Below are 26,089 nucleotides of genomic sequence, written 5' to 3' on the forward strand. Positions count from 1 at the left end.
CTTCACATATTTGCAGAGCGTTTGCTTTCGGGTTAAACGCTTTTATTGCATTCTGCAGATGGCGATGTGACGTTGTCGGTGCCATTATTGGCCCCATTTTCCCTCCGATCTAATAAACTTTACATTTGTTTGGCTTGCTGCTACCCTCATTCAGAGTAAAAGTCTGAGTCTGCTGCTTGATATTGCCCAGTCTGAGAGCACTATTTTTTCCGAGGTCCTCGGAGCTTCCATTTTTTATGCGAAGTCCTCATCTGCTGCTGGCCAGTTTCCTTCCATTGTTGACTCCTTTTTAATGTCCCTCCTTTGGCTTCTTGTGGCTTTTCGACTCTGTCGCTCCTCACTCATTTCGTTTTCGGACATTTACTTAGTCTATAACGCTGCCAGCTGGCTTTTCCCCGCCTATTTCCCATTTCCCATTTTCCTCTGGACTTTGACATCTTAAAGTTTATCAAATAGTGGCCAAAACTTTTGCAGCTTTTGTGTATGTTGTATGTATATTTTCTGCGGTCATGCCTTGTGGTTTCTTCTCGCTTTCTATATTTATTTATGCAGATTCCTGTTTTTCCATAAAGTTTTGTTTGTTTTTTGTGCAATGAATGCACAACAGGGTTTGTTGCGTAGTTCTGTTTTCACCCAACATTTCTGTGAAGCAATTAAAAAATACTATTTCTTCGTATACGAGAGCATTTTAATTACTGGGGATGTTTTTCTTTGACCCAGCTTTCCCTGACCCACTGTAATTTACACCAGAGACAAGGACCAGTTCATTAAATCCTGGCATTGCTTTAATTAATTTCGCGGTCCTGCAGCTAGTCAGTCGAATTTTGTTGCATGCGTATGATTAAAGATGACGGGATCGTAATCAACGTGTAATCTTTATGGTGAGTGACGCACATCCATGGCCAAATTCACATTCGCAGCCACATTGGGTGCGCCGCATTTAGGGGCAATCAAATCGCCCACCGGAATGCTCCGGTGGAGCATAAATCACACAAAACTATTCCCTATATTCCCGACACTTACACGCATGCTTATCGGGGTTTTGGCGGCTGATTGCCACTGCCATTGCCACTGCCCTTCAATTTTATTCAATAAGTTCCCGTTTATGACTCGGCCACGCTCTCTATATATCTATCTCTATATCTGTGGCCCCTCGAATATTGTAACTAATATCGAACATGGCTTTTAATTGAATTTCACGCGCTCCCCATAAAGTTACAGCGTGTCCAGCTCGCTCAACTTTATGGCTGATGTGTATGCCGGATATAGAGTATATTTATATCTCCGTGTATATAGTATAGCCAGCCCTGCGTCTCCTTTAATTGCTTTCGCTTCTTGTTATGACAATCGTAAAATACGGCTCTGTTATTGCAGTGTTCCTAGTTTATAATAATAACAGTAATAATGGACAGTGACATCAGTACGTATACGTAATGTGGCGAAAGGTTGCTAAATTAATCTAATAATGTTCATTGGGTTTCTGTGTCCCGCCATTCGTTGAAAATGCTAAAGGGCAGAATTCTATTCGCTTTTTAATTACCAACTCATTATTGCTATCCGAAATCGTTATCTGTGTATTTTTGTTGGCCAAAGGAGAAGTCCCCTATCAATATTTAATGACGTATAAATGTGGTTGCGATAAGCAGGTCGTGCAGTTGTTGTCGTTAGCTTTCTTTAACCGGCATTTCCTGAATGATATCTTGATGGCAAAATCTTGGCCTTCATATATATAAATTTGTATCTTATTTTTAATTTTTATTTTTTTATATCTTGGGATTTAAATCCAGATTTAAAATGAACGTTATCCGCATTTACTTATGGTTTTTTATTTAAATACATTTTTTTATGAATGTCAACCATAATTATAATATAATATAATATTTCGCAATTGCATTATTAAAAAGGCTTTCGTAAAGAAACTTCCAGTGAACAGGAAACCACCCAATTTGCTGGCAATTTGGCTCTGATAATTATGTTATCAAATTTCCTGACTATTTTTATTGATTTATGTCTGCCTATGGTTAATTAGTCACTTAGACCATGTGCTTTTTTTCCGTCCATATCGCTGCAAAAATTACTTTTGAGTTGACAGGCCAAAAGAAGTGGGTGTTGTAAATTAAACGATACCCAATACGCCAGGTGATTTTTCTTCGGGCACACTCAAGTGCAAGGCGAACGAGTACAAGTGAGTTGCCAGCTGGCTGACAGAAGACCGGCGCCAAGTGGCATTGGAAATTGTTTTACTACGGGGCCATTTACAAAACAATTACACTTATTTGTGCGCCATTTAACGGCTCGTCCCCCGTCTGACAATCCATCAGCGGCTGCTTCTCCCCATTCCCTGCTCCTCTCAAAGTACGCAACTCAACGGAACCGAAAGTCGGCAGACGCTACTCGACTTCATTTCGTCCTGACAGCCCTGAGGGGAAATGAACTGCGAGGCAAGTTTCTACACTGGGAGAAAAAGCCATTCCCTACATACCTTTTTAAGATATATATATATATTTTTTTTTTGATTCCGTGTTTTAAAACTCTTTGTGAAAAAAGCAATATATTAGAAGAAATATATATATTCTCTAAAATGTAAAAAAATTTTAAGACAAAACCTTTTTGCTTAATGAAAAAATTTGAATTTAAGATTAGGTCTCTATGGTTCGAAAGTCATTTTAACATTTTTTTGCAGTGTGCATATTTCCGTTGCAGAAGAAAAGCATTTGAAGGACTGCTTAGTATGCAGTTCAGCCAGAAGAAGAGCCAGCGACAGCTGAGGAACTGAGCTGCATACCTGCAGTGGCAGGTAAATAAAATTAATCATAGGCCCCGGGCTTCGTTTGCGTTTGTTTTGAAAGAATTGGGTATAATTGAATTATCATCCTTATTGTTGGAAACTTAATATTCTACAGTTTTTTAATTTGCAATTACTTCAAGTACTCAGTACAAGACACCAGGTTTGAACGGTGCAGACGTTTTAGGAATTTTCCGTAAAGACGGTCGTATGAAATATTTTAAAAACCCAGTCTTTAATTTTTCACAACAAATACATGACCACGAGCCGGCAAAGAAAACCATAAATACAATTTCCAGTTATGTTTCTTAGGGAAAATACAGGACCTCGCACCATGTAAGTGTCAATATATTGGCACTTTCAAGAAACAGGCGGCCTCCTTTAATGTTATACCTACTCTAACTTTCTTTGCTATTGCGTTGTGGGTACTCTATAAAAACAAACAAGTAAAAGGGGGAGTGCAAAATTCGATTTTTAATTACATCGATAATGAAAATTGAAATTTTTTATCAGCTCAGTTGTAGGAGTGGCTCTAAACGTTATCTACATTCGATGACGTTTAGTTTGCCTAACCGAGTATTTTTTTTTTGTTTTAATGCGACACCATTCTCGTAACCTATATTTTGGCAAGCCTTTAAATCAGATTAGATTTGCATACAAAAATATATCTCAGTACCCATTACTTAAACAGCCTATTAACTTCAACTAATCATTCAAAAAAAGTATTCTTCTATCATCTGAACCATTTTAGTTTTCAATGTAAAATAATATTGTGGCTTTGTATTTAGTCAAAAGATTCCCCATAAACTACTAAGCTTAAGTATGTTATCTAAATGTCCTCGTAACTTTTGTTTATTTACGGCTTTCAATTGTTATTTAGTCACTTCATCAATTCACTTAATTTCGCCTCGACAGCTAAAAGCCTTCACACATAGGCAAATCTATTTTTTAAGTTATAATGTTATTTTTTTTTAATAAAAAAAATGTTAGATATGAAAAAACAGCAAGTAATTATAAAAGATGAATAAATAAACGAATATTAAATAGTTTTATTCGACCTTTGAGTAAACAAAATTATTTATTTAGTGCGGAAATATTTAAAAATGACCTCCATTGTTCTGCAGCCCAAGAGTTTCAAGAATCAATATATAAAATAGACAATCATTTGTTGTCCTATCTACCCGAAAAAACCTATTAAACCAATTCATGGAAACTGGCTGAGATTGCAAAATTAAAAAAAAATCGGAATGTTCTGCAATTTCCGTTGTATTGCTTTGTTAGGGCTCCCATTTTAGCATTAGTATTAAGAAATGCCGCAATTTGTTCTTACTCACCCAACCTCAAGGTGCTTTTTGTTGGCCAATTTTGGGTTATGCAAACCAGACGGCGGGGGATTGGCGCGATAGCATTGATATCAGAGGATTTTCGCATTAAAAACTCGTATATAATTAGACTTCCAATCATTTCGGCTAGGGCAACAAACGAATGACCTCTAAACGATGGCCGATATGTGCGATGACGATTCACTCCAGATCTAGATTTTCAGTTTGTCGCGGGCTGATTGTTTATAGATTGTCCAAGGAAGTGTATTTAGGTAGGTAGCCCAAGTCCGATGTGTAGGGTGATTGCATTATTGATACTCGCTATCAACATCAAGATATGAGAAAAGCTCCGGCGATCGCTTAGCTTTGGCAGCTCCTGAGTATTTTTGGATGCCATAAAAGCGTTGGCCATTCGCCAGTTAAGACCAAGTTACGAACGAACCGTTGAGCAAGCAACATGCAGTCCCAACTCATCGCCATCCTGCTGGCCTCCGTGGCCATTGGCTCCTGCCTCGCCAATCCCAGCCTCATCTCTGGACCCTCCAGGATGATGGAGATAATGAGGGCCACTAGTGAAAACCAGCGGAATAACCCACAATTGGCGGCGGCCTGCTTCGCCTACTACAACGACGTCTTCAACTCCGACTACGCTACGTACGAGGTGGAGTACAACCAGTGCCATGAAAAGTTCAATGGGGGCCGCGAGGAGGTCCTGGAGCGTTACGATCCTGTCGTCTGGGATCTGAGCAACTCCACCTTCGACTCGTGCATGTACTTGCTGGACTGCGATAACCACAATAACAGTCAGAATGCGCTTAACTGCTATGCCAGTGACGTAAGTTACTTGAGAATATCATGTGTTACAAGAAAAATACTTATCTTGTTTAGCTTCGTAAGTTTAAATATTCCACACACTAATACAACATTTTATATAACTTTATAGGGACCAAAAATGTCTAAGCAGTTGACCAGTGTGGCCTCCAATGCTTCGAACTTCTATGGAGCCCTGGTGCAGGAGGTCGAGCAGCTCAGCTATACACGTGATCTGTGCTGCAACACCACGGCCAGGAACTACGAGATCCGCTCCGGTGACTCGTACGAGGCCTTCCAGAGTTGTCTGGCTGGTCTGACTCCAGTACCCACCATCCCCCCGAGCACCACCACCCTGAGCACCACCACCCCGAGCACCACCACCCCGAGCACCACCACCCCGAGCACCACCACCCCGAGCACCACCACCCCGAGCACCACCGCCTCGAGCACCACCAGCTTGCCAACCACCACAACCACATCCCTACCAGCGGTAGTTGTATCCAATGAGAAAACGACAACCGGCCTACCACCTACCATCTTACCCTCGACCATTTCCCATTTCGGAGCCGATGGAAGCAACAGTGCCAACAGCAAGCACCGATGGGGAAACAAACTGAGCAATATTTTCAAGCATATTGGCTAAGACACGAAAAACTTGTAAATAAAGAGCATTTGTCTAAAAATACATATAAAAGAATTAACTTATTAAATCGTATATAAAGAACAAAATAAATTCATGTTAAGTTAAGCTTAAGCAAGAAATTATGATCATTAATAGATTCCAAATAACATTTTTGATTGCTAAAAATGTACTATCGCTAAGGTATATTTGGCATTTGAAAATAACAGAAAAGTTTTTTTAAGTTTACTGTGCTGAATAATATCAAAGAACCAAATTATACAAGTATACTACGCAGCTTTTAACCAAAAAAAAAATATTTTTTTATTTTACTGTAAAAAATATGACTTTTGGAAAAGTTTTATGCACATAGCTTTAAAACTGAGAGACTCGAATATTTTAACGGAAATGGTCTGAAATTAAAATACCTTCGGGAAAGGGTATACAAATATATATACTAAAAAATTCATAAAAATCAATCCGATTTCAATAGATAAACAGCAAACAAATATAAAAAAAAATATACCCTAAAGTTGTGTTGAATAATTTATGAACATTTAAAAGACCCTAATACCTTCGGGTAAACAAAATTAATTTTACCTTTAACCTGTGTCTGTCCCTTATTAAGTCAATTCCTGTAATTGACAGACTTCGTAAAAATACCAGAAAGTTTGGCAATTTCCATTGTTTTGCTAGGATTCCCCCTTTTACTATTAGTTTTAAGAGGCACGTCAAATTATCACAATTCTTTCTTAATCACCCACCGTCGAGGTACTTTTTGCTGGCCATTTTTAGGTTATCTAAGTCAGATGGCAGGGGATTGGAACTATAACAATGATGTCATCAGATTTTGGCATTAAGAACTTTAATTTAATTCGATTTGCATTCATTTTGGCTAAGGCTGCATTTAAATGATCTATAATCGATGGCCGATGGGCAATGTAGATTTTCACTTTGTCGGCTGATTTTTTAAAAATTGTCCCATGTCCGGTGTGTAGAGTGATTGCTATCACTACTATCAATAACAAGATAAAGTATTTTTGGTTGCCATAAAAGCGTCGGCCATTCGCCGGCTTAGACCAAGTTACGGACGAACCGTTGAGCAAGCAACATGCAGTCCCATCTCATCGCCATTCTGCTGGCCTCCGTGGCCATCGGTTCCTGCCTTGCAAATCCCAGCCTCATCTCTGGTCCTTCGAGAATGATGGAGGTTATGAGTGCCACTAGTGAAAGTCAACGGAATAACCCACAATTGGCGGCGGCCTGCTTCGCCTACTACAACGACGTCTTCAACTCCGACTACGAGGTTTACGAGGTGGAGTACAACCAGTGCCATGATAAGTACAACGGCGGCCGAGAGGAAGCCCTAACGCGGTACGATCCTGTCGTCTGGAAACTGAGCAACTCCACCGCCTACTCCTGCAAATACATGCTCAATATCTGCGATGACCAATATAACAGTCAGATCTCGCTTAACTGCTACGCCAAAGAAGTAAGTTATTAAACAGTTAAATATTTTAGAAGGAAATATACGTAGCGTTGGGCACAACTAATCATTTTTAGTCCATTTTTAAAAGCCCAAAGAACCTTTGAAATTAAAATGAAATGCAATGTAATATTTCAGGGTGTTAGGACGTCCAAAGTGTTGGCTAGTGTAGCCTTTAACGCATCGGAATTCTATGGAGCCCTGTCGCAGGAGATCGAGCAGATCGCTTATACCCGTGAACTCTGCTGCAACACCTCGGCTAGGAACTACGAGATCCGCTCCGATGAGTCCTACGCGTCCTTCCAGAGTTGCCTTTTGGGCCTGACTCCGGTGCCGGATAAGACCACCACCACTTCGAGCACCACCAGCTGGCCAACCACCACAACCAGCACCACCCGCGTGGTCTCTGAAACCACAACCGACCGCTCATCTTCCATCTCACCCTCGACCATTTCCCATTTCGCAGCCAATGAAGGCAACAGTGCCCACAGCAAGCACCGATGGGGCAGCAAACTGTACAATGCTTACAAGCATAATGGTTAAAACGTGAAGAATATTAAAAAAAAAACGAATAAATAAAAGTATAATTAAAAGAAAAAACATTGCAATACCTACCTTTGATCGTGGATAAAAACTATGTAGTAGTTAAGATTTAAGCAAGGTTGATTAATGTTCAATAGAGTATAGATAATATTTTTAAAAGGCAAATTGATTCTTTTTAAGATTTTATTGGCATTTAAATTGTATAGAGGTAAAGAAAGATAACAGAGCTTTTTGATTAACTCAGTTTAACCTATTTAAAAAGTAATCAATTATATATAAACTTGAGGTAGAAAAGTATCTCGTTTTGAAAAGAGTAACACTTTCTTTATTAATAAGTGGACCTACATAACTATATAGTATGGCTTCTTCATTCTATAATGAAGCGAGATTATCGAGGCTTATTTTGAAACTACAAATCTGTAAGCAAGACATTTTGATTTTTATTAAACACTGGGTAATGGCCATAAAAGCTTTAGGCTATTGGGTATAGAATTGGCTGCCTCTTAAAACCAAACAGATGGCATCAAGTGATGGAGTCAATCTGGAAACTCAAACGAGAAACTAAAAGCCATTGCAACTTACTTAATTAACGGCCCGATCTAGAAGGTGGAAAACCAGGAAAACCTGATGGGATGCAAATAAAACTTTTTGCATTTGCCATCAGTCCAAGTTTATCAAAGATCCGCAGGACACGAGGACGGGGAAAGGCGGAGGCTAGGACAAACATGTAAATCAGCCGAGGAAAACTTTACCTTCGGTGGGAAAGGGAGAATCCAGGGGGTGAGGCACTTTAAGGTAGCGGTGGTAACAGTTAAATAAACAGTCGGGTGGCATTTTCCTAGCAGTGTTTTTTATTCAAATTTAATTGCATGTGTTATTATTGTTTGTGCAGTTGCCGGCGGCCTTGTTGTCACTGCAATTAAAACAAATTAAAAGCGTTGAAGCTGTGCAAAGGGGAGATTTCACTCTGCCGAAATCAAGCCAATAACTTGGCAAGTTAGAGTATCCTGCATCCTTGCAACCGGCGCACACACAAAGAACACGCAATTAAGATATGCAAATTAGAAGTTGTCCTTGCTCTGGCAGATCCGGTTTCCTTTGGGGATCTCTGAAAATTATGCAGAGGCATGCGATGAAGACAGCTTTAAACTTGGCCAACTATTCGAGAGGTTTCAATTTATTTGAGGCAACAATAATAGCTCCAGTGAGTCATAATACTTTTTTAAATGTAATTATCATGTAGCTTTTAATTGACCGACAAGGCACTCTGATAAAGTTGTTGTTAGTCATTCAAATTGACAATAATCAATAAGCAATTTGGGAATTTGATAAGACATTGGGAAATCCTAAAGACCTCGGTATTTAATTAGTTATTCCCTTTATAAGACACTCAACCTTAGCATGCCTACTTGTTTATTTTTTGCCAAGTCAAAGGCCTTATCAAAATCCATTTCTGACCAATAACAACCCTCAATGATGATACAATCGCAGTTCTGTTACTTTATAATTCAATAGGCTTTCTGAAATTTCTAGGAATTCAAACTGTAGGACAGACATATAGACTGCACGTGTGTTTCCACAAGAAAAGCACTCCAACTAGATTAGATTAGTCGATAGCTAGTATTCTAGTTGCAATCTCAGCCATTTGCGTTCTTCCTTTCTGCTTTTCTCAAAGGGAAGTTCTTTTTGCCAAATTCAGGCAGTATGTATAAAGATTTCGGGGAAATGTTTACCTCGACGGAGTGCTGATCTAACTGAGTAAAAATTTTTGGGGAGCGGGTTAGTGGAAACCCTTGAGCTGGATTTGACGGGCGGGTCCCGTTGAGTGCCGGTTATAAAATCGATAAGAATGATAACTACACCCCGGTTTCGAGATAGCTCGAGTGATAGGCTAAACCGAGGTAATAACACGGCAATAACATGGCGTTTTTTTATTGGAAACTAAGGCAAGAATTTTTTTTTATGGACCACTCGAGGGCGGCGCCTATAAATACTTCAGCTGACAGGCGGATTGGACAAGTACGAATCGATCGCTGTAACAGTGAAGGTCTAGTAAAAAAGAAATACAATAGAAAATCGAAAAATGCAAGCCAAGTTGTGCCTTGTCCTTTTGGCCATCGGCCTGAGCCAGATTGTGGCCCTGCCATCGCCTTCGCTGCAGATCAACCATCCGAGCACCAACTTCCTGCAGTATTTAATGCAATCCCGGGATCTCGCCAATGGCAATGGCGACCACTCCATCGACTGCCTGGGCTACTATATCCCCCTGATAAACGAGGGCGTGACCGTGTACGAGAACAACTTCAAGGCCTGTCTGGAGCAGGCTGCCCTGGAGATTTCCCAGATCAACGACAGTACCAAGGATGATCGCGATGCCATCGACGCCTCCGCCCTGAGCTCCTGCGATGCCCTCAAGGTCTGCAGTGAAAAGGAAGCCGCCGAGGATTATTTCGAGTGCTACAGCGAAGCCGTAAGTATTGCATAACATAGTCGATAAGGAACACAAACGGACAAATTTAGTATTATATTTTCCTACACTGGTAGGAGTACTTCATCCTTTTTCGCAATGACTTGTGACAATAATTTTTTTTTTAAATACATTTTTTGACTATTCTCATAATGGTTTTTGATATTTAAAAATTTGATTTATATGTTAAACTAAGATAAAATACTTTAAAATCATTTGAAGTCTAATATTTCAACAATATTTCAAATATTTTAATATTAAATCATGCAATTTAATTCTGGATTTAATTGTTCCATTTCTTCATCAGTGTATTTAAATGATTTCATGATATGTATTTTAGATTGCATACTTTTCACTATCTCAATTGTATTGTGATTAATTAATTACAAAATTATCACTTTGACTTTTTTTAAACTACCTTGCTGGCACGAGCATATAAATACAAAAGTGTATAAGATTATCTATAAAAGGTCATTAATGTTAGTATTTAAATTATTTACGATGTATATTTTAAACATAACATTTTGTCAATATCATTTGTCTTATGATTAACAGTCTAGTTTTATCAATTTGTTTTTTTTTAACTATCATGCTGATACGAGTGTATAAGTACAAAAGTTTGTAAGATTAGCTGCCAATCAAGTATTACACAAAATATTTTAGAACTATTAGGATCATACGTTTTTTATATTTTTTACTCAATAATCTAAATTTTCTTTTGATTTTTTGTTGTATAGGGCTCCGACAGCACCAAGACCATGTTCGCCATTTCTGCAAATGCCTCTGAACTTCTGGCCTTCGTGAAAGAGGAAGTCCGTCTCATCCAGGTGAACGAGTACGTGTGCACCAACAAGACCCAGAGGGTCTACGCCGAGAACTCTGCCAAACTCTACGAGGAATTGACCCTCTGCATTGGTGGTGCTCCCATTCCGTCGGAAGTCACGAGCACTGAACCCACAACCACGCAGTCCTCGACTGATTCCACATCTGTCGATCCAGAATCTTCGACTGATTCCTCCCCAGCTGTACCAGAATCCTCGACAGATTCCTCAACTGAGTCAGAATCCTCGACTGATTCAACCTCAGCTGCTTCAGAAACCTCGACTGATTCCACAACCACCGAGCCAGAATCCTCAACAAATTCCGAAGGTGACAAGGAAGCAGCTCCCGAGGAGGACTTGAAATCGCTGTCCAGTCATAACAACAAGGACATCCAGAATATTCTGAAGAACCTGCAGAACTGGTTCAAGTCCCACTAAGCTAGCGAGGTCTTTAATCCTATAAATATAAACGAAGCAAACTAAATAAATATACGTATCTTATTTATTTTTTTTGAAAACTATAAAAAGAATATGTATATAAGTTGGGGTAAAAATGCTATCAGATTACTCAGTAATCAAAGATCGCACGGACAAAGGTTTATTAAAATTTAACACACGTTTTCTGTTTTCGTTCTTAGGGGACAATAAATAATAAACTTGAAAAAAAAAACCGTGTGATTCATTGCATAACCGACTAGAGATAGACGTTGTTATCAAGTAAAAACTACAAAGTACAGTGTTAACCACCGCTTGACCAACATTAGCCAAATCAATTAAAACCAGTCAGCCGATAAGCTAGCAACTATATTGGCCATTGCCAATGCTAGATAACACGGCTATTTATGGGGTGTTGGGTCAGAAAAAAACTTATTAAAAATGAAATCGGAAGAAATCTCGGCGCCGATTTCGAGAACCAGATAAAAAGTCAATTAGCTTTTAATCAGCATGATTTAATGATTTCTCAATGACATTTTAGACAGTCGAAATTTTTGATATAGCCCGGCTATAAAATAATGAACCGATGACCAGTGGCTTTCAGTACGAAAACGAGATCCGTTAAATTCGGTTAAAATAATAATGAAGTTCGCTATTGCCCTGTGCCTGCTGTTGGCCACCAGTGGCTTTGCCCTGGTGCCCAAGCATTCCGGCGACTTGATTTCCATGCTGACCCGCCAGCAGTTCGCCGTGCGCACTTTAATGGCCGCTCCCGAAGCTCGGGACGAATCCACCCTGATCTCCGACTGCTTCAACCACTATCTGGAGGAGCAGACCAATGTGATCATGGGCTACAACCAGCAGTACACCGGATGCCTGAGGACCGCCCAGATGGGCCGGGATGAGCTCACCAACGAGAGTGCCTCGGAGCGAGAGGCCCTCCTGGATCGCACCAACTCCATGTGCTCCAGCCTGACGAAGTGCGACGAACTCGTGGATGGCCTGAAGTTCTTCGACTGCTACCGCAATGCCGTACGTATGCTCTATTCTTACTTTGTCATGAAACAGGAATCCTAAAGCCACTAATGATTATAATGGGAAGTTCTTAAAAACTGTTTCCCGAAATAGATTGAAAGGAAGAGCACACTTTGCATTAATCTTTATAATGCTTTTAAAGATAGTCAGCAATGGTAATAATAGGAAGTTCTTGTTCTAAAAATATAATTAAAGGAAGAGCATGCCTTGTATTAATCTTTATAATGGTTTTAAAGATAATCACCATTGGTTATAATACTCAATATATACCTCATACTCAAATATATCTCATAACAAGATTGGGAGCAAGGAAATACTTTGAAACAATTCTTATTATGGCTTCGGCTGACTCTAAAAGTTACTGTTCCTAGCACATATGAATATATATATTTTATGCCTTGATTAGACTTTAATCGGTCAACATGCGTACGACATGCGTCACTAATCAATATTTTCCTTCAGCATGTGCAGAATTTTAAGCCGTTTATGTGATCAGTTATGAACTTAACTATTACCAATAAATCGTTAGATAATGGAAAAGCTATTACTAACTGAAATCATAGGTGGAAGAATGGGAATTTATAGATAGCTACAAACAATTTTCTTTAACACCTTGTTTTCTTTTAGTCCTCTGACAGCTACAAGGTGATGTTTACCCTGAACAGTGATTCCAGCCTGGATTTCAACCGCATCAGCGCCAAATACAGCGTGATCGAGACCGATCTTACCGCCTGTGTGGATATGGCTCGCGTTGATTATGCCCACGACATGGACAGCTGTGATGAGAGTCTAACTGTCTGCCTGAACGGAGGCGAGTCTCCGAGCACAGCTGCACCCACCACCGCTGCTCCCACTACCGCTGCTCCCACCACCGCTGCTCCCACCACTGCCGCTCCAACTACAGCTGCTCCCACCACAGCTGCTCCCACCACTGCTGCTCCCACCACAGCTGATCCCACCACAGCTGCTCCCACCACAGCTGATCCCACCACAGCTGCTCCCACCACAGCTGCTCCCACCACAGCTGCTCCCACCACAGCTGCTCCCACCACAGCTGCTCCCACCACAGCTGCTCCCACCACTGCTGCTCCTACCACAGCTGCTCCCACAACGGATGCTCCCACCACAGCTGCTCCCACCACAGCTGCTCCCACCACAGCTGCTCCCACCACAGCTGCTCCCACCACAGATGATCCCACCACAGCTGCTCCCACCACAGCTGCTCCCACCACAGCTGGTCCCACCACAGCTGCTCCCACAACGGATGCTCCCACCACAGCAGCTCCCACCACAGCTGCTCCCACCACAGCTGCCCCCACCACAGCTGCTCCCACCACCGCTGCTCCTACCACAGCTGCTCCCACCACAGCTGCACCCACCACTGCAGCTCCCACCACTGCTGCTCCTACTACCGTTGCTCCCACCACCGAGCGGCCACCAGAGGAAGACATCAACAGATCTATTCCCTTGTCCCGGAGTGGAGTTTTGAACCTAATGAAGCGCTTCTTCTAATCGTAAAAGCTTATAAATTATTTATTGCATTCACTTGAAGATTTTAAGTGCCGTAAAAGTCACAATAAAAGCGGTTGCGTAAATAACGTAGAATACTTTTGGGTGCTATTGAAAGTGTTTTGCTTAGGTAAAAGCGATGGCGTACCCAGAAATAACAAAGGGGGTTTCAATTATAATTTAAAAAAATCTAAAAATAAAATATATATATATATATTGTTATTAAATTTCGGTTTTTGATTATTTTTTCTAGTATATTAGATGTACAAAGGCTTTAACTCGACTTAACCCCTTATGGAAACGTCAATGGCAGTACTTATCACTGATAACTGGCAGAGTAATGACTTATCTCGCCTGTCTCGGCCAAACAAGCGCCACACCATTCGGCTACCGATGTTTCGTACTGCCCATTTTGCAGATCGGATCAGAGGGCTTCGAACCGGAGAACGACTCTTGCAATCATTGTGCACGACACTATATAAGTGGAACACCTGAACTTGTCGTAAATAGCTGGCCTTCGGGGCTGGTCAATAAAACCGAATGCGGTACGAGTACGAGTTATTAGGAAATGATCAATTAGCCGCACTCGGCACTCGATCAGAGTCGTTGGTTCTTCAGCGGCAGTCAAGATCGACGCCCAAATGGAAACACTACGCAAAGTCGCGAGGACGGAGACCAGCTGTCGCCTCTGCTGGGTGCTATACATATTTGTGATTTCCCTTTATTGGGGTTACTCGGAGGGTTCTATTGGAGGCTTCGATTGGCCCACTCCCGAACCCGATATTGGAATAGACGAGTGCCATGACGAGTTCACCATAGCCTGTGCCAATGCCTCGCTGGTCTACTCCGATTCCTATGACCTATGTGAGTTGAATGCCAACGAGAGCATCACACATCTTGAGGTGGATGTGGAGCTGGAGCGACTACAAATCGAGTTGGCCTCCAGTGCGGTGTGCGGAAATATGCGGATCTGCGACACATTGACTGACGATCTGGATTATTTCAAGTGCATCAATGAGAACGTGAGTTATCTTGACCATAAATCAATAAAAAATCAAAAGTCTGAGGAGATTAGAAAACATTTTTTGCGATGAAAAAGGTCTGGACTCAAATTTAAATGGAAAAATTCTAATAAAAAGCTAGTCAGTCTTCATTATAAGAACAATTGCATTTATTTTTAATCGCGGAAATCATTGGAACATATATTAAAATCAATTTTAAAATATTAAATCAATGTATATTATGTTTCATTAACTGAAAAAGAATTAAATTAAATAAATAACTCAACATTAATTGGTATCTTATATGTATCCCCAGGGAACTCGAAATCTGGACATCTTAACGGAAATAAGTTATAATGCCACAAGTGCGTATACACGGCTGCATGAAGACTACGATGCTGTGCAAAGGACTTTTTGCTCTGCAGTCTAGATGCCCAGAAAAACTACATGGACGATCTAAGGAATGCTCACAGGGAACTCACCCAGTGCCGATCGGAAATCGATGAACTTAGCGAGTAATATCGCTTATCTGTTACTATGTAAACAGAAGGTTTAAGGGTGAATAAACACCATTTTATAAAGGCAATTTACTCACGACAATTTTTTAAGAATTTATATTAATTTCCTGTAAGATAACTTTCATTAACTTAAGAGGTACTTTTCAACGGGTTTAACGCAAAATATGTTTTGACTTTTAAAATTAGTACATATTATACAAAACAGTATTGTTTAGTTTTGAAATTTAATTTAGTATGTTATTATAAAAAAAAAGTAATATCTAAAAAGACTTTCAATATTAAATACAAAATATCTCATCGCTATACATATTGAATTTAAAATTGGCAAAATATTGTTTTATAATAACAATATGTACTAAACAAAAGTGTATAATCTAAATTCTAAGTTTTCGGATTTCAAAAATATAGGATGTAAGTCAAACATCTAATTAAAGAATTATTAAAGAACAGACCTTAAAATCGAAAGATATATTTATAATAGTTATAGTTATGTTCAAATTGCTTTTAACAAAAAATTATTGTTATGTACATTAATTTGTGGCATTCACTTGAAGACATTGATCTAATGATCGAAAGACTTTATCGGTTCCTTGGACATAATCACGTTCAGTTTGATTTGTGCACAGATAGTGCTCCATTTCGATGCTACCGAATTTCTGGTTAAGGATCAGCGCCTGTTCGGAAGCATTGAACGAAATATTGTAGACATTGGTGAGCTGGAGCTTGGACTATGGGAGTATTTCGGTTCTTAAATATGTTTTTTGATTGGTAAGATTACTTACCATTTTGGCAAAGCAATGGAAAAAATCCAGGGGCTCCGTCAAGGTCAAACACTGATCAATAAAGGAACTCATGCTCAAGGCAGCTTCTCTAATATTTTCTTGAGCCACTGAGGCATCTGTTAGCAATGACTGTCGCTCATTGGTGGCACTTATTTGGCAGCCACTATATCCTTTCGACCAAGTAGCTCCCTGACTTTCCAATTCTGGTAGATAGCGGGCAAAACATTTCTTTGTGTTGCCAAGATTTGATAACGTTTCCTTTCCTTCGTCTAAGTAAGAAAACAAGCTGTCCAAAGCTCGCGGCTCCTTAGCTAAGACCTAAAAACATCTTTTTTAACTAATTTATTAGTTTTAAAAGTCGCATTTTTACCCCAATGGCCAAAAGCAGCGTTATAACAACAGTTTTCATGACGCGGACCGCAGACGACTGACCAAAATTGAAGCAAAATTTCCGCGTAAAGTATCCGAAAAAATGGTAATGTAATCTGACAGTGATGTATGGTTTGTTTATTGGCTTGCTTATCGCTGTGGTACGTCTGCAAATTACCATTCAGTGGCATCCAAACTTTGCACTTGATTATCAAGGAAATACGTTGCATACTTTTGGCCAAAAGGAGAAGATATCTACCGAAACTTTGCCTCCGCAATTAATTACGTCATATGATAAATATAAATGGGGACTTATCGCATAGATATAGGGTTTTATTAACCAATCGTTACAGCAATCGATTCGAATTGGGTCGAAAGCCCTTAAGCCAACGAACTCACTATGGCAAGTTCAAAGAACCGCGAATAAGGCCTTCCGGTGGTTCCTGGCCATCTAGTCTTGGTTATCAGCTTTTGACCCTGAATACACGTGTTTGGCATCGAATGGGAATGCACATGCAAAGCAATTTGTTGGTCTGGCATTACGCATTCGCCCTAATGCTACCTAATTGATCGACGCTGGGTAGCAGCAAAATATTCACAAAAATATCATTTGGGCCAAACGGATCAATCATTCGCCCCGCCGGCCACGTATATAAAGCATTTGGCTCTGTTCTTGGCCAGCGACAGTTAATATCCAACCGCCAACGAAACGACCGCACGAAAATGAAATTCCTTTGCAGTATACTAATCCTCGCCAGCGTTCTGGCGGTTAACGTAAGGATTAACTGATATTCGCCTGGTTTCCGGTAGTAAACATTTCCGTTTTCGTTTCCGCCTTCCAGGCCAAGCCCAATGTGCAGTTGCAGCTGCAGAGCGCCTTGGACCAGTATCTGGTGCATGCCCGCAATCTGGATGCCACCGTTTCCGCGGATGTGACCACCCAGTGCTTCAACTTATATCTGCCCATGCTGAACGAGGTGGCCGCCACTTTCTCGAGTTCCTACCAAGGATGCATAAGCACCGCCAACGCCGAGACCGCCAATCTGACCGCCCAGGCCGATCAGCAGCAGAAGATCTACCAGTCGGAGGTCTCCAGCCTTTGCAATGCCTTCGCCTCTTGCGACAGCGACAACGACACCACCACCTTCTTCAACTGCTACGCCAGTGCGGTGAGTTGAAGCTTACTATGAGTTAATAATTTATTGATCAAAGAGAAAATAACTGACTTAACTGAATTTTAGTTTGAGAATGTTATGTCATGTTCTAGTTGTTTTATTTTTAAAATTTTTTTTTATTTTTTGTTTTTTACTAGTAATATATCTAAGATAAGAGTACCTATTTATGAATTGACTTAACAATAAATATTTTATTGGATTAACTATTATAAATTTATATGTTTTTCTCACAGGCCAACAGTGATGTTTCTGTGTTCTACGACATTGCCACCAACGCCGCCAGTTCGGCCAGCTCCTTGAGCATGGGCATTCAGGCCATCCAGGCCACCGAGTACCAGTGCACCAACACCACGGAGAGCAACTACGTCCGGTATACGGCTGCCACCTACGATCTGCTGGACAGCTGCCTCAAGTACGGCGTGCCCACCACCTCCTCCGCCGCCCCCTCGTCATCCAGCCCCTTTGCTAGCTCGAGCGGGGCTGCTGTCACTGATGGCACCACTACTGCTGCACCGTCCTCCGTCGCTGGAGACGACACCACTGTGGCTGTGACCACCGCTGCTCCGGCCACCAGCGCCGCCCCTGCCACTCCGGCATCTTCTTAGGCCACCAATTCAAGCAATTGCAAGCAATAAATGAGCATTTGAAAAACATTGATTCGTTGGTTCTTAAAGGGTTTCAGGAAAGTCACAGGATTGCGTATAGACATTTTTTGTATTTTACTTTCACCTTACTTTTAGACATACAGTGGGTTTATTCATTTTTATAATTGGCAGCCACTAATGTTTTTTAACAATTATAATAAATTACGCTGCAAAGTGTATTTTTTTAGTAATTTTAGGTCTTAAAAAATGTTATATAAACCCATGTTGTTTTTAAAATAACAAGGCATTTTTGTTAGTTTATGCTATTCAGTTTTTGACATTGGTCATAGCTAGATATAGTTTCTAATTTACTTTTCCTTCATTTTATGAATTAATATAATGAATTGAGCTGCGTATAAACTTTGCAAAAAATACATTAATAAAAATTAAAAGCTTTGCATACTTTTGGTCAAAAGTGAAAGCTTTTCAAATTAAAAGGTGCCTTTGCAATTAACATTTAAATAAAGTACAATGACTTGAAGGATTTCCGTTTAAGCAAGGGGCTTTGTTACCCAATTGGAACAGCAATCGATTTAATCGGGACCGAAAGCCCTTAAGCCGCTAAATAACCCTTGACAAGTTAAAAAAACGCTTTTTTTTCTTTGTTATTGGTTGTCGGCTATCTTATATTGTTATCCATATTAGAACCTGACTCATAGAATGAAAATGTCTAGTCATACGTCTAGTAATAATGCTACCTAATTGATCGCCATTCAAGGGTAGTAGTAGTAGAAAAATCACACAACTTTCAAGTTGGCCCAAACGGATCAATCATGTTCCCCGCCAGACGAGTATATAAAACATTTAGACGCGGTCTTTGCTGGAGACAGTAATAGTATAACCGCCGACATGAAGCTCCTGTGCAGTGTGCTAATCCTGGCCAGCGTTATGGCCATTAAAGTATAGTTATATTGATACTTGACCTAAGTTCCGCCATTAACGTTTCCTATTTCGGTTTTAAGGCCACGCCGAATGTTCAGATTCAGAGCGCTTTGAATAATTATCTGGTGCATGCCCGCGACATGGATGCCATTGTTTCCGAGGATGTGACCACCCAGTGCTTCAACCTCTATTTGCCCATGCTGAACGAGGTGGCCGCCACTTTCTCGAGTTCCTATCAAGGATGTATAAGCACTGCTAATGCGCAGACCGCCAATTTGACAGCCCAGGCCGATCAGCAGCAGAAGATCTACCAGTCGGAGGTCTCCAGTCTTTGCAGTGCCTTCACCGCCTGTGACAGTAACAACGACACCACCAGTTTCTTCAACTGCTACGCCAGTGCGGTAAGCTAACTGCCGGTTAAATATTTAATATATTCAATAAACATTTCTTAATATAATTTCCAATTTTACATAAACATAGGCTGAGGGTGATGTGTCCGTGATGTACGACATTTCCAGCCAGGCTGCCAATTCGGCGAGCTCTTTGACCATGGGCATCCAGGCCATTCAGGACACCCAGTACCAGTGTACCAACGCCACGGAGAACAAGTACGTCCGGGATACGGCTTCCACATACGATCTGCTGGACAGCTGCCTCAAGTACGGAGTTCCCACCAGCACCACTGCTCCAACAACGCCAACACCCACTTCTGCCCCACTAACCTCCACCTCAGATGGGCCTTTTTATTTTGATCTTTAAAAGTGGGAAACTAAATGCTTTTAATAAACGATAAAAATTAAACTGATATAACATAGTTTTCATTGCTTAAAATAATAGTACTGTAATTATCAAATTTTATTGTGAAACTGTTTTAAAACATTAAACTGTGTGCTGAATATAATTAAAAATATAGTTTTAATTAAATCATTTTTGTCAAAGTGTGCTGACTGCACATAACATTTTAAATAAAGCAATCATGGGGTTGTGTGAAGTAAAATGTTCGATAAAATATTTTTCCTTGGTTGCGGCTAACAAAATTGTTATTTAAAGCTAACTGAACATTTTATTTTAAATATACTGAAGCAGATTTTAAGCCCAAAAGTAATATACCTTTGTTGAAATTTTAAAAACAATCCACTCGGACAGATTTATCCGTGCTGCTCAGTTGGGCCAAGTAACATTAGAAAAACCCTTTAAAATTTTTGCTTTTAGATCTTTTGGTTTTAATAATAAGTAATTAAAACTTATAACATTTTTCTTCAAAATAGATTTGTTAAAAAGCATTGACATATTTATCTGTAGATAAATTCAAAAAAACAAAATCAAAAATAAATGTAATTATTTAAATGACATTGACATATTTGTTTTTAAGGCAAACAAAAACTTTAAAGTAAATAAGATAAACAAAATCAATCAACATTTTAGTATTGGTAAAGCTTCAAAATAAAGTTTCAAAATGTCTAAAAGTCCAAATAAATTTAAATGTATTATATTTTATTATTTATTATTATTATTATTATTTTTATATCCAGCTGATTCCCACACTTTTTGTAATATTCTGTTATTTGTGGGCCATCGAAACATTTGTGTAGACTTCTAGAGGAAAAACAGATAGGCATGTGAACGGAACGTTATTAGCTGCTCTCTGAGAACAGACAATCGCCGCTGGCCGAACTTACACCTTTCTCGTAGCGAGCGGGCATAAATATTCAATCCGAGGTGGCCTTATCGGCGATACATTCAATTATCTCTCCGGTTTGCGGCTGTTAGCGCTTAAAAGCGTGCCCACACACACTAAGTTGTAATCAGTCGAATTTTGTTCTCGGACCATTAACCATTTCACATTCCGCCCTCAACATTCAACATGGAAGGCCATCGCGTGGCAGTCGTCGCATTTGCTGTTATTCTCGCCGGATTGTGCGTGCTGTCCGGACTTAACGTAATGAAAATGAAAATCAACAACTGAAATGGGGTTGTGACAATCGAGTAAACATAACCCTCCTCCGTCTACGATTTCTCCCTCAGGCGGCGCCCGTGGAATGCAATAATAGCAGTGGCACTCAGGTCTCCGAAAACGGTTTCCAGTCGCAGACGCAAACCGGACCCGGCTGCCAGTCACAGACCTCCGAGGACGGATCCCAGAGTCAAAGCCAGAGCCAGTCGGGCAATGGTCACCAGTCGCAGTCGCAGTGCAGCGGCTCGTCTTGCGGTCAGTTCAGCCCCCTTCCGCCCCTCTTCACCATGGCGCCCATGGAGCCCATGGAGCCCATGGAGCCCATGAAACCCCTCACCTGGCAGCCTTGGGGCACTTTCGGCTAAGTTCTTAAAGCTATCAATAAAGCTGTCGTTGTGTGCAGATTGCTAATACAAAACAAAGACAAAGTGTTTTTAATATTTTTTAGAAAGAATGTACAAAAAAAAAAATACTCTTTGTTTGTATCTTTCTATATTAGCATATTAAAGTTCAAAAATAAATATTTTGTAAAACAGCCAAAACCGCAAATACAAAAAATAAATTAAAGGAATATAAAATTTAATCAATTTGAGCTGAGTTCCTAAATAGTTATACTAAATAAAATCAACGTACATTTTCTTTTACAAACTTAAATTATATATCTCCAAGTTATTTAATCCTAATTTTATGAATCCCCATATTTGTAGTTTTAGAGATACAGATCATTTAGCACAATTTTGGTGCCAACAAAAAACGAAAGCGATCTTGAATCAAATGACAAGTCTGGTGGCTGTCTGACTTGACTTGATCTCGCAATTCGAGATGACTAATTCATCTTGTTTTGGTATAGTCAGGCAACACTTACATTTTTAGTCATGTTGGGCTGATTAGCAACGCTTTGTTCAAATAACGTGAAAGATTAGTTTACTGATTAGTTCGCTGATCGGGCATAAATTATCTACCAATGAGCAATTGTGATTTAAGCAGTACAAAGATTATCGCATTTATATGAAAAAACAAGCTATCTTCTATCTAAAAACAATAAACTGATATGGAATAAATAACTTTTAGAAATTTCTGATTCACATCTTATCCTTGGGATGAATTTAATTTGGAACTTTTCTGATATTTTGTTTATTTTACTTGTTTAAAGAATGAATGTTACGTTTTGAAGATTTAAAGTTTTAAATGAAATTTATTTATCCAACATTTTTATCCATGATTTTTGACAGTTTCCGCGCAAAACTTAGCTTATCACTTAAATCACTTGGATTGCAGCGCCGGGAAAGCAAAAATAATGATGAATGTTCGCCAAACTCCCGTCTGCGGTTAATGCATTTCTTTTTTGTTTTTCCCCGTCACTTTTGCCGCTGTCGCTGCTGCAGATAAAACTTTTATAATGCGCCCAACTTTGGGGTGCCACCGCTTTTGGCAGGCACTGTGGCACCTTCTTCGCCATTCGCCATTCGGCGTTCAACATTCGACATTCGGCCTGCGGCGACGTGTGCAAGTAATTGTGGCAAAAAACAAAAAGCACAGGAACCACAATAATCAGCGGCTGGCTGGAGGAAATCGTCAAGCGTTGAAGCCGCCGCCAGCTGGCTTTTAACTCATTTTCTGATTAAAATCTGGGCCATTAAGCGTGCCAGCTCGGATCGGACTAAACTTTTTTAATGGCCCTGACAATAGTTGCCGACGTCAGTGACGGCAGGCTCCTCTCTCCTTTTCTGATCCTGCAGTGCGGCCGCAAAAGGGCGCGCGAAAATTGGCGCCTGCAACCAACGACGCTGGTCACGACAGGGCGCAGAATTCGGTGTAAAATTAAATTAAAACTGCCAAGGGAGAACGAGTTGTGGGAATGGCCTTGCACGGAGAGAAATTCACCAGCGCTTTTGGTGCTATTTCACCATATCTTTTCGCCACCTATCAGTGGTATTTTAAAATATCAGATTACATTTTTAACATATCACTCTGATAAGAAGGAACAAATACACTATTATGTACATTGCTGCTATCAGTGGCCTGCCACTTGAGGCTTATTGTTATTAACATTTTAAGCATAGCAACATAAATAATTTACTTGCTCTGATAAGGAAACATTTAAATGATTATAGATACAAAAGTATTCTTCCACTTTAAATAACACAATCACTTTTTGTTCAACTGCTATCAGTGGCTTTTTGAAATATCAGATAAGAAATTTTAAAATACCACTCTGATAAGGCCAAAATAACAGTATTGTTTACATATATACTATCAGTGGCATGGATTTAATGGCTTATATTTATTATCATTTTAAGCCATGGAAACATAAAAGGCATGACCTGGGTTAGGTTCAAATTGATAAGAATTTCTTTATGAAATATCTGCTAGCACTAGCATGGAATTTGGGGCTTAGTGTTATTAGCATTTTAAGCATATCAATATAGTTAATTACCAGCCCTGATATGGTGACAATATGCTGACCTGGGCTAAGTTCTCATATTTTAAAGTGATTTTAATTTATTTATCACATTGAAATAGTAAGGACATTTTCTGGCCATTATTTACACAAATTTTAGAAGTTAAACACACAAATAAAATGATTAACAAAATTACTTGGACAATATTATTTTGTACCTTCTTTGGGTGCAATAAAAAATGTATTTATTAAACAGATTTATTTGTTTACCTTTATTTGTGATTCTTTATTATAGAATTAATAACTTAAATTAGGGAAGATCGAGGACACATATTAATCAGTTTCTGTTCTTTCTGTGTGTGGCTAAAAATCGAGTCGAAAGCTGTGAAAATATTTGCGAGCCTTATACAAGAAGTGGAAGCAGATGGGCGATAGTGGGGCAAACAGCAGGATGAGGACCAGAATCCGAAGGAGAACTCTCTGCGCCAGCTGTCAGCGGCTGCCAGAGCAACGATGTCAATTAGTTTTTGAAGCGATGCTGACCTCCCTGGATGCTGTTTCTCCATCCCCATCCCCATCCCCATCTAGATCTCAACCAGTTCTACTCCTTCCCTCCTTACGCCTCCAACTTGGTCGTCCTTGTCCATTGGCCAAGTCAAGTTGGCTTTAAGTTAATTGCACAAGATTTCACTGTGCTTTCGCAAGGATGCTGCTTTTGCTACTTCTGCTACTTCCGCTTCCTTTCGCCCGTACTGCCATTTTTTAATCAAGTTAAAAGTTATTTTTAAATGGAGTGCGAGCGAAATATGCAAGCGCAATGCAAATATCACAAAGGACCTGCATATGTGGCTGCATCAATTGCAATACTGCAGAAAGAAATATTTATGTACTGATTATTTCATGTGGCATCCGAGGCCAAATTGGTTTTGCCATTCGACTGCCCCCGTCTCATTAATGCATGCATGTTTTAAACTGCTCTCGTCACATTTAATTTGTGAAAAATTCATATGCCAAGCTGGGCATTTTTTTTGCCGTCCAGTGAATTAATTACGTACGAAAATATAGACGGATGAATTTATCTATCAATTCAATTTATAAAATGCAATGGACTGTTCGCTGGACAGTGAGGTCCATTTGCTAAGAAAGTTTTAACAATTTTCTTCAATTTAAATTTTTCCATATTGGCTTTCTGTTACTTAAAGTTGTAGTCCAAAAAATATAAGGCATTAAGCTTAAGCTGGCGAATCTTGTTATAATTATGATGAACCATTAATTATATATTGGATTTTTAATCTCATGGGACTTTATTTGGTTGGTTTCCTAACCTTTTTCTTGTAAAAAACAACGAATAAATATTTTCCTAAATTATCTTACCACTGTGTACAGTACTTGTCAAGGGTATTAACTTGCCGACATTATTAATGTGTTTCCCCATTCGTTATCAACCTCCTTTTCGGTTAAAAAATATTTATGTGCGAGCCATCGTTCTCACCTGCCTATTGTAATTCATTTGTCATTCGGGTTGCCTTTTTTTATTTTTTATAAATTATCTTTGGCAGCAAACCACAAACACCCACACATTGAAAGCGCCGCCGAAGCCGAAGCTATTTTCGGGTGCTTTACAGCTGCAAAAAGCATTTGATTGATGATACAGGTAATTGATAAGGCGTCTCAAGTACCTCAGTTCGCTTGTTCACCTACCCCCAGCTAATTGGCTCCTAAGTAGGTGATGTTTAAAAATATTTTAGCGGAGCATTGCCGTACACTTCCCTTCAAGTCTTTGGCTAATTATGCACTCAAAGCTTAGTCAAGGAGCTCGTTCCGAGATGGTTTGAGCTAATTAGGGCGTCCAACGTTAATTGCAATTTGCAATGGCGCGGGGGAAAGGGAAATTTTCCAAGGGGGAGCCGCTGTGAAAACCCGGTTTCCTGGTTACGAGTTGTCGCTCAAACATCTTCAGCTGTTGCTGCCGTTTTGGCCGCGTTGTCACGTTTTTGGTGGCTGCGATTCTGTATGACTTTATTTCTGGATGCCACAGATGCTGCACTTGCCATGCGATTTGCACTTACGTGTGAACGAGATGGAAAGGGCGGACGAAAAGAGATGGATGCTGATACACTGATAAGAAAATCTATATACTGATTTGAAAATTATTTGTGATGAAAGGTTATTAATTTTTTAAATAAATATAAATAATAATGTATCACATTAATGGCAACTCCTAAGACATTTATCCCAGCTTAGCAACAACTTTAACACTTTTGAATGTTTTTTTCCATGCAGAAATAAAAGCAGACTGCTCCCTTTTGTAACCAAATCTTGTCTGCCACTTCTGTCTGAGCCAGATCCGAAAATTTTCTAATTTTCTACTGCAGTGATTTCGCATGCATAGAGAGTTGCATGTCCCTCTCCCGGATTTTCCCACTTTCCCTGCTTTTCCACTATTTTCCGGCCCTACCCTGAAGCAAGTTCCACTGATTTATGCGCATCAATAAGTTCCCCGAGTGCGATACTTATGCGAAATGTGC

General features: G+C 39.8%; 9 protein-coding genes across 10 annotated transcripts; 8 read left to right on the forward strand and 1 right to left on the reverse strand.

Moving 5' to 3' along the window:
• The first annotated feature begins 4,520 nt into the window (after positions 1-4,520).
• On the forward strand, positions 4,521-5,605 carry LOC108144186 (G8 domain-containing protein DDB_G0286311-like). The gene is made up of 2 exons (XM_017268850.2): positions 4,521-4,942; positions 5,051-5,605. Exons 1-2 carry the CDS (start codon positions 4,565-4,567, stop codon positions 5,561-5,563), a joined length of 891 nt encoding a protein of 296 aa, XP_017124339.1. The 5' UTR covers positions 4,521-4,564; the 3' UTR covers positions 5,564-5,605.
• A 1,028-nt stretch (positions 5,606-6,633) lies between these two features.
• LOC108144219 lies at positions 6,634-7,625 on the forward strand. Its single transcript, XM_017268895.2, has 2 exons — positions 6,634-7,031; positions 7,164-7,625. The coding sequence occupies exons 1-2, from the start codon at positions 6,651-6,653 to the stop codon at positions 7,566-7,568; spliced, it is 786 nt and encodes a 261-aa protein (XP_017124384.1). The 5' UTR covers positions 6,634-6,650; the 3' UTR covers positions 7,569-7,625.
• Positions 7,626-9,571: 1,946 nt separating this feature from the next.
• LOC108144883 (cell wall protein IFF6) lies at positions 9,572-11,357 on the forward strand. The gene is made up of 2 exons (XM_017270042.2): positions 9,572-10,038; positions 10,773-11,357. The coding sequence occupies exons 1-2, from the start codon at positions 9,652-9,654 to the stop codon at positions 11,292-11,294; spliced, it is 909 nt and encodes a 302-aa protein (XP_017125531.1). The 5' UTR covers positions 9,572-9,651; the 3' UTR covers positions 11,295-11,357.
• A 537-nt stretch (positions 11,358-11,894) lies between these two features.
• On the forward strand, positions 11,895-13,931 carry LOC108144232 (salivary glue protein Sgs-3). Its single transcript, XM_017268909.2, has 2 exons — positions 11,895-12,323; positions 12,954-13,931. The coding sequence occupies exons 1-2, from the start codon at positions 11,934-11,936 to the stop codon at positions 13,836-13,838; spliced, it is 1,275 nt and encodes a 424-aa protein (XP_017124398.2). The 5' UTR covers positions 11,895-11,933; the 3' UTR covers positions 13,839-13,931.
• A 344-nt stretch (positions 13,932-14,275) lies between these two features.
• Positions 14,276-15,422, forward strand: LOC108144168. The gene is made up of 2 exons (XM_017268827.2): positions 14,276-14,857; positions 15,153-15,422. The coding sequence occupies exons 1-2, from the start codon at positions 14,477-14,479 to the stop codon at positions 15,264-15,266; spliced, it is 495 nt and encodes a 164-aa protein (XP_017124316.2). The 5' UTR covers positions 14,276-14,476; the 3' UTR covers positions 15,267-15,422.
• A 388-nt stretch (positions 15,423-15,810) lies between these two features.
• On the reverse strand, positions 15,811-16,607 carry LOC108144929. Of its 2 annotated transcripts, none has more exons than XM_041707655.1 (3): positions 16,507-16,607; positions 16,137-16,454; positions 15,811-16,028 (listed from the first exon to the last, which is right to left on the reverse strand). In XM_041707655.1, exons 1-3 carry the CDS (start codon positions 16,543-16,545, stop codon positions 15,885-15,887), a joined length of 501 nt encoding a protein of 166 aa, XP_041563589.1. In that variant the 5' UTR covers positions 16,546-16,607; the 3' UTR covers positions 15,811-15,884. The 2 variants fall into 2 exon arrangements, with proteins under 2 accessions (XP_041563589.1, XP_017125583.1); XM_017270094.2 differs by having other exon boundaries at positions 15,811-16,082; positions 16,507-16,606.
• Positions 16,608-17,168: 561 nt separating this feature from the next.
• Positions 17,169-18,333, forward strand: LOC108144214 (putative protein TPRXL). The gene is made up of 3 exons (XM_017268888.1): positions 17,169-17,279; positions 17,348-17,674; positions 17,914-18,333. The coding sequence occupies exons 1-3, from the start codon at positions 17,229-17,231 to the stop codon at positions 18,283-18,285; spliced, it is 750 nt and encodes a 249-aa protein (XP_017124377.1). The 5' UTR covers positions 17,169-17,228; the 3' UTR covers positions 18,286-18,333.
• Positions 18,334-19,149: 816 nt separating this feature from the next.
• Positions 19,150-20,011, forward strand: LOC108144248. Its single transcript, XM_017268927.2, has 3 exons — positions 19,150-19,224; positions 19,287-19,607; positions 19,687-20,011. Exons 1-3 carry the CDS (start codon positions 19,174-19,176, stop codon positions 19,963-19,965), a joined length of 651 nt encoding a protein of 216 aa, XP_017124416.1. The 5' UTR covers positions 19,150-19,173; the 3' UTR covers positions 19,966-20,011.
• A 989-nt stretch (positions 20,012-21,000) lies between these two features.
• On the forward strand, positions 21,001-21,814 carry LOC108144223. Its single transcript, XM_017268898.2, has 2 exons — positions 21,001-21,145; positions 21,232-21,814. Exons 1-2 carry the CDS (start codon positions 21,071-21,073, stop codon positions 21,523-21,525), a joined length of 369 nt encoding a protein of 122 aa, XP_017124387.1. The 5' UTR covers positions 21,001-21,070; the 3' UTR covers positions 21,526-21,814.
• The last annotated feature ends 4,275 nt before the right edge of the window (positions 21,815-26,089 follow it).

Source organism: Drosophila elegans, unplaced genomic scaffold, assembly GCF_018152505.1.
Source record: "Drosophila elegans isolate 14027-0461.03 unplaced genomic scaffold, ASM1815250v1 contig_183, whole genome shotgun sequence".
Lineage (NCBI taxonomy): Eukaryota > Metazoa > Arthropoda > Insecta > Diptera > Drosophilidae > Drosophila > Drosophila elegans.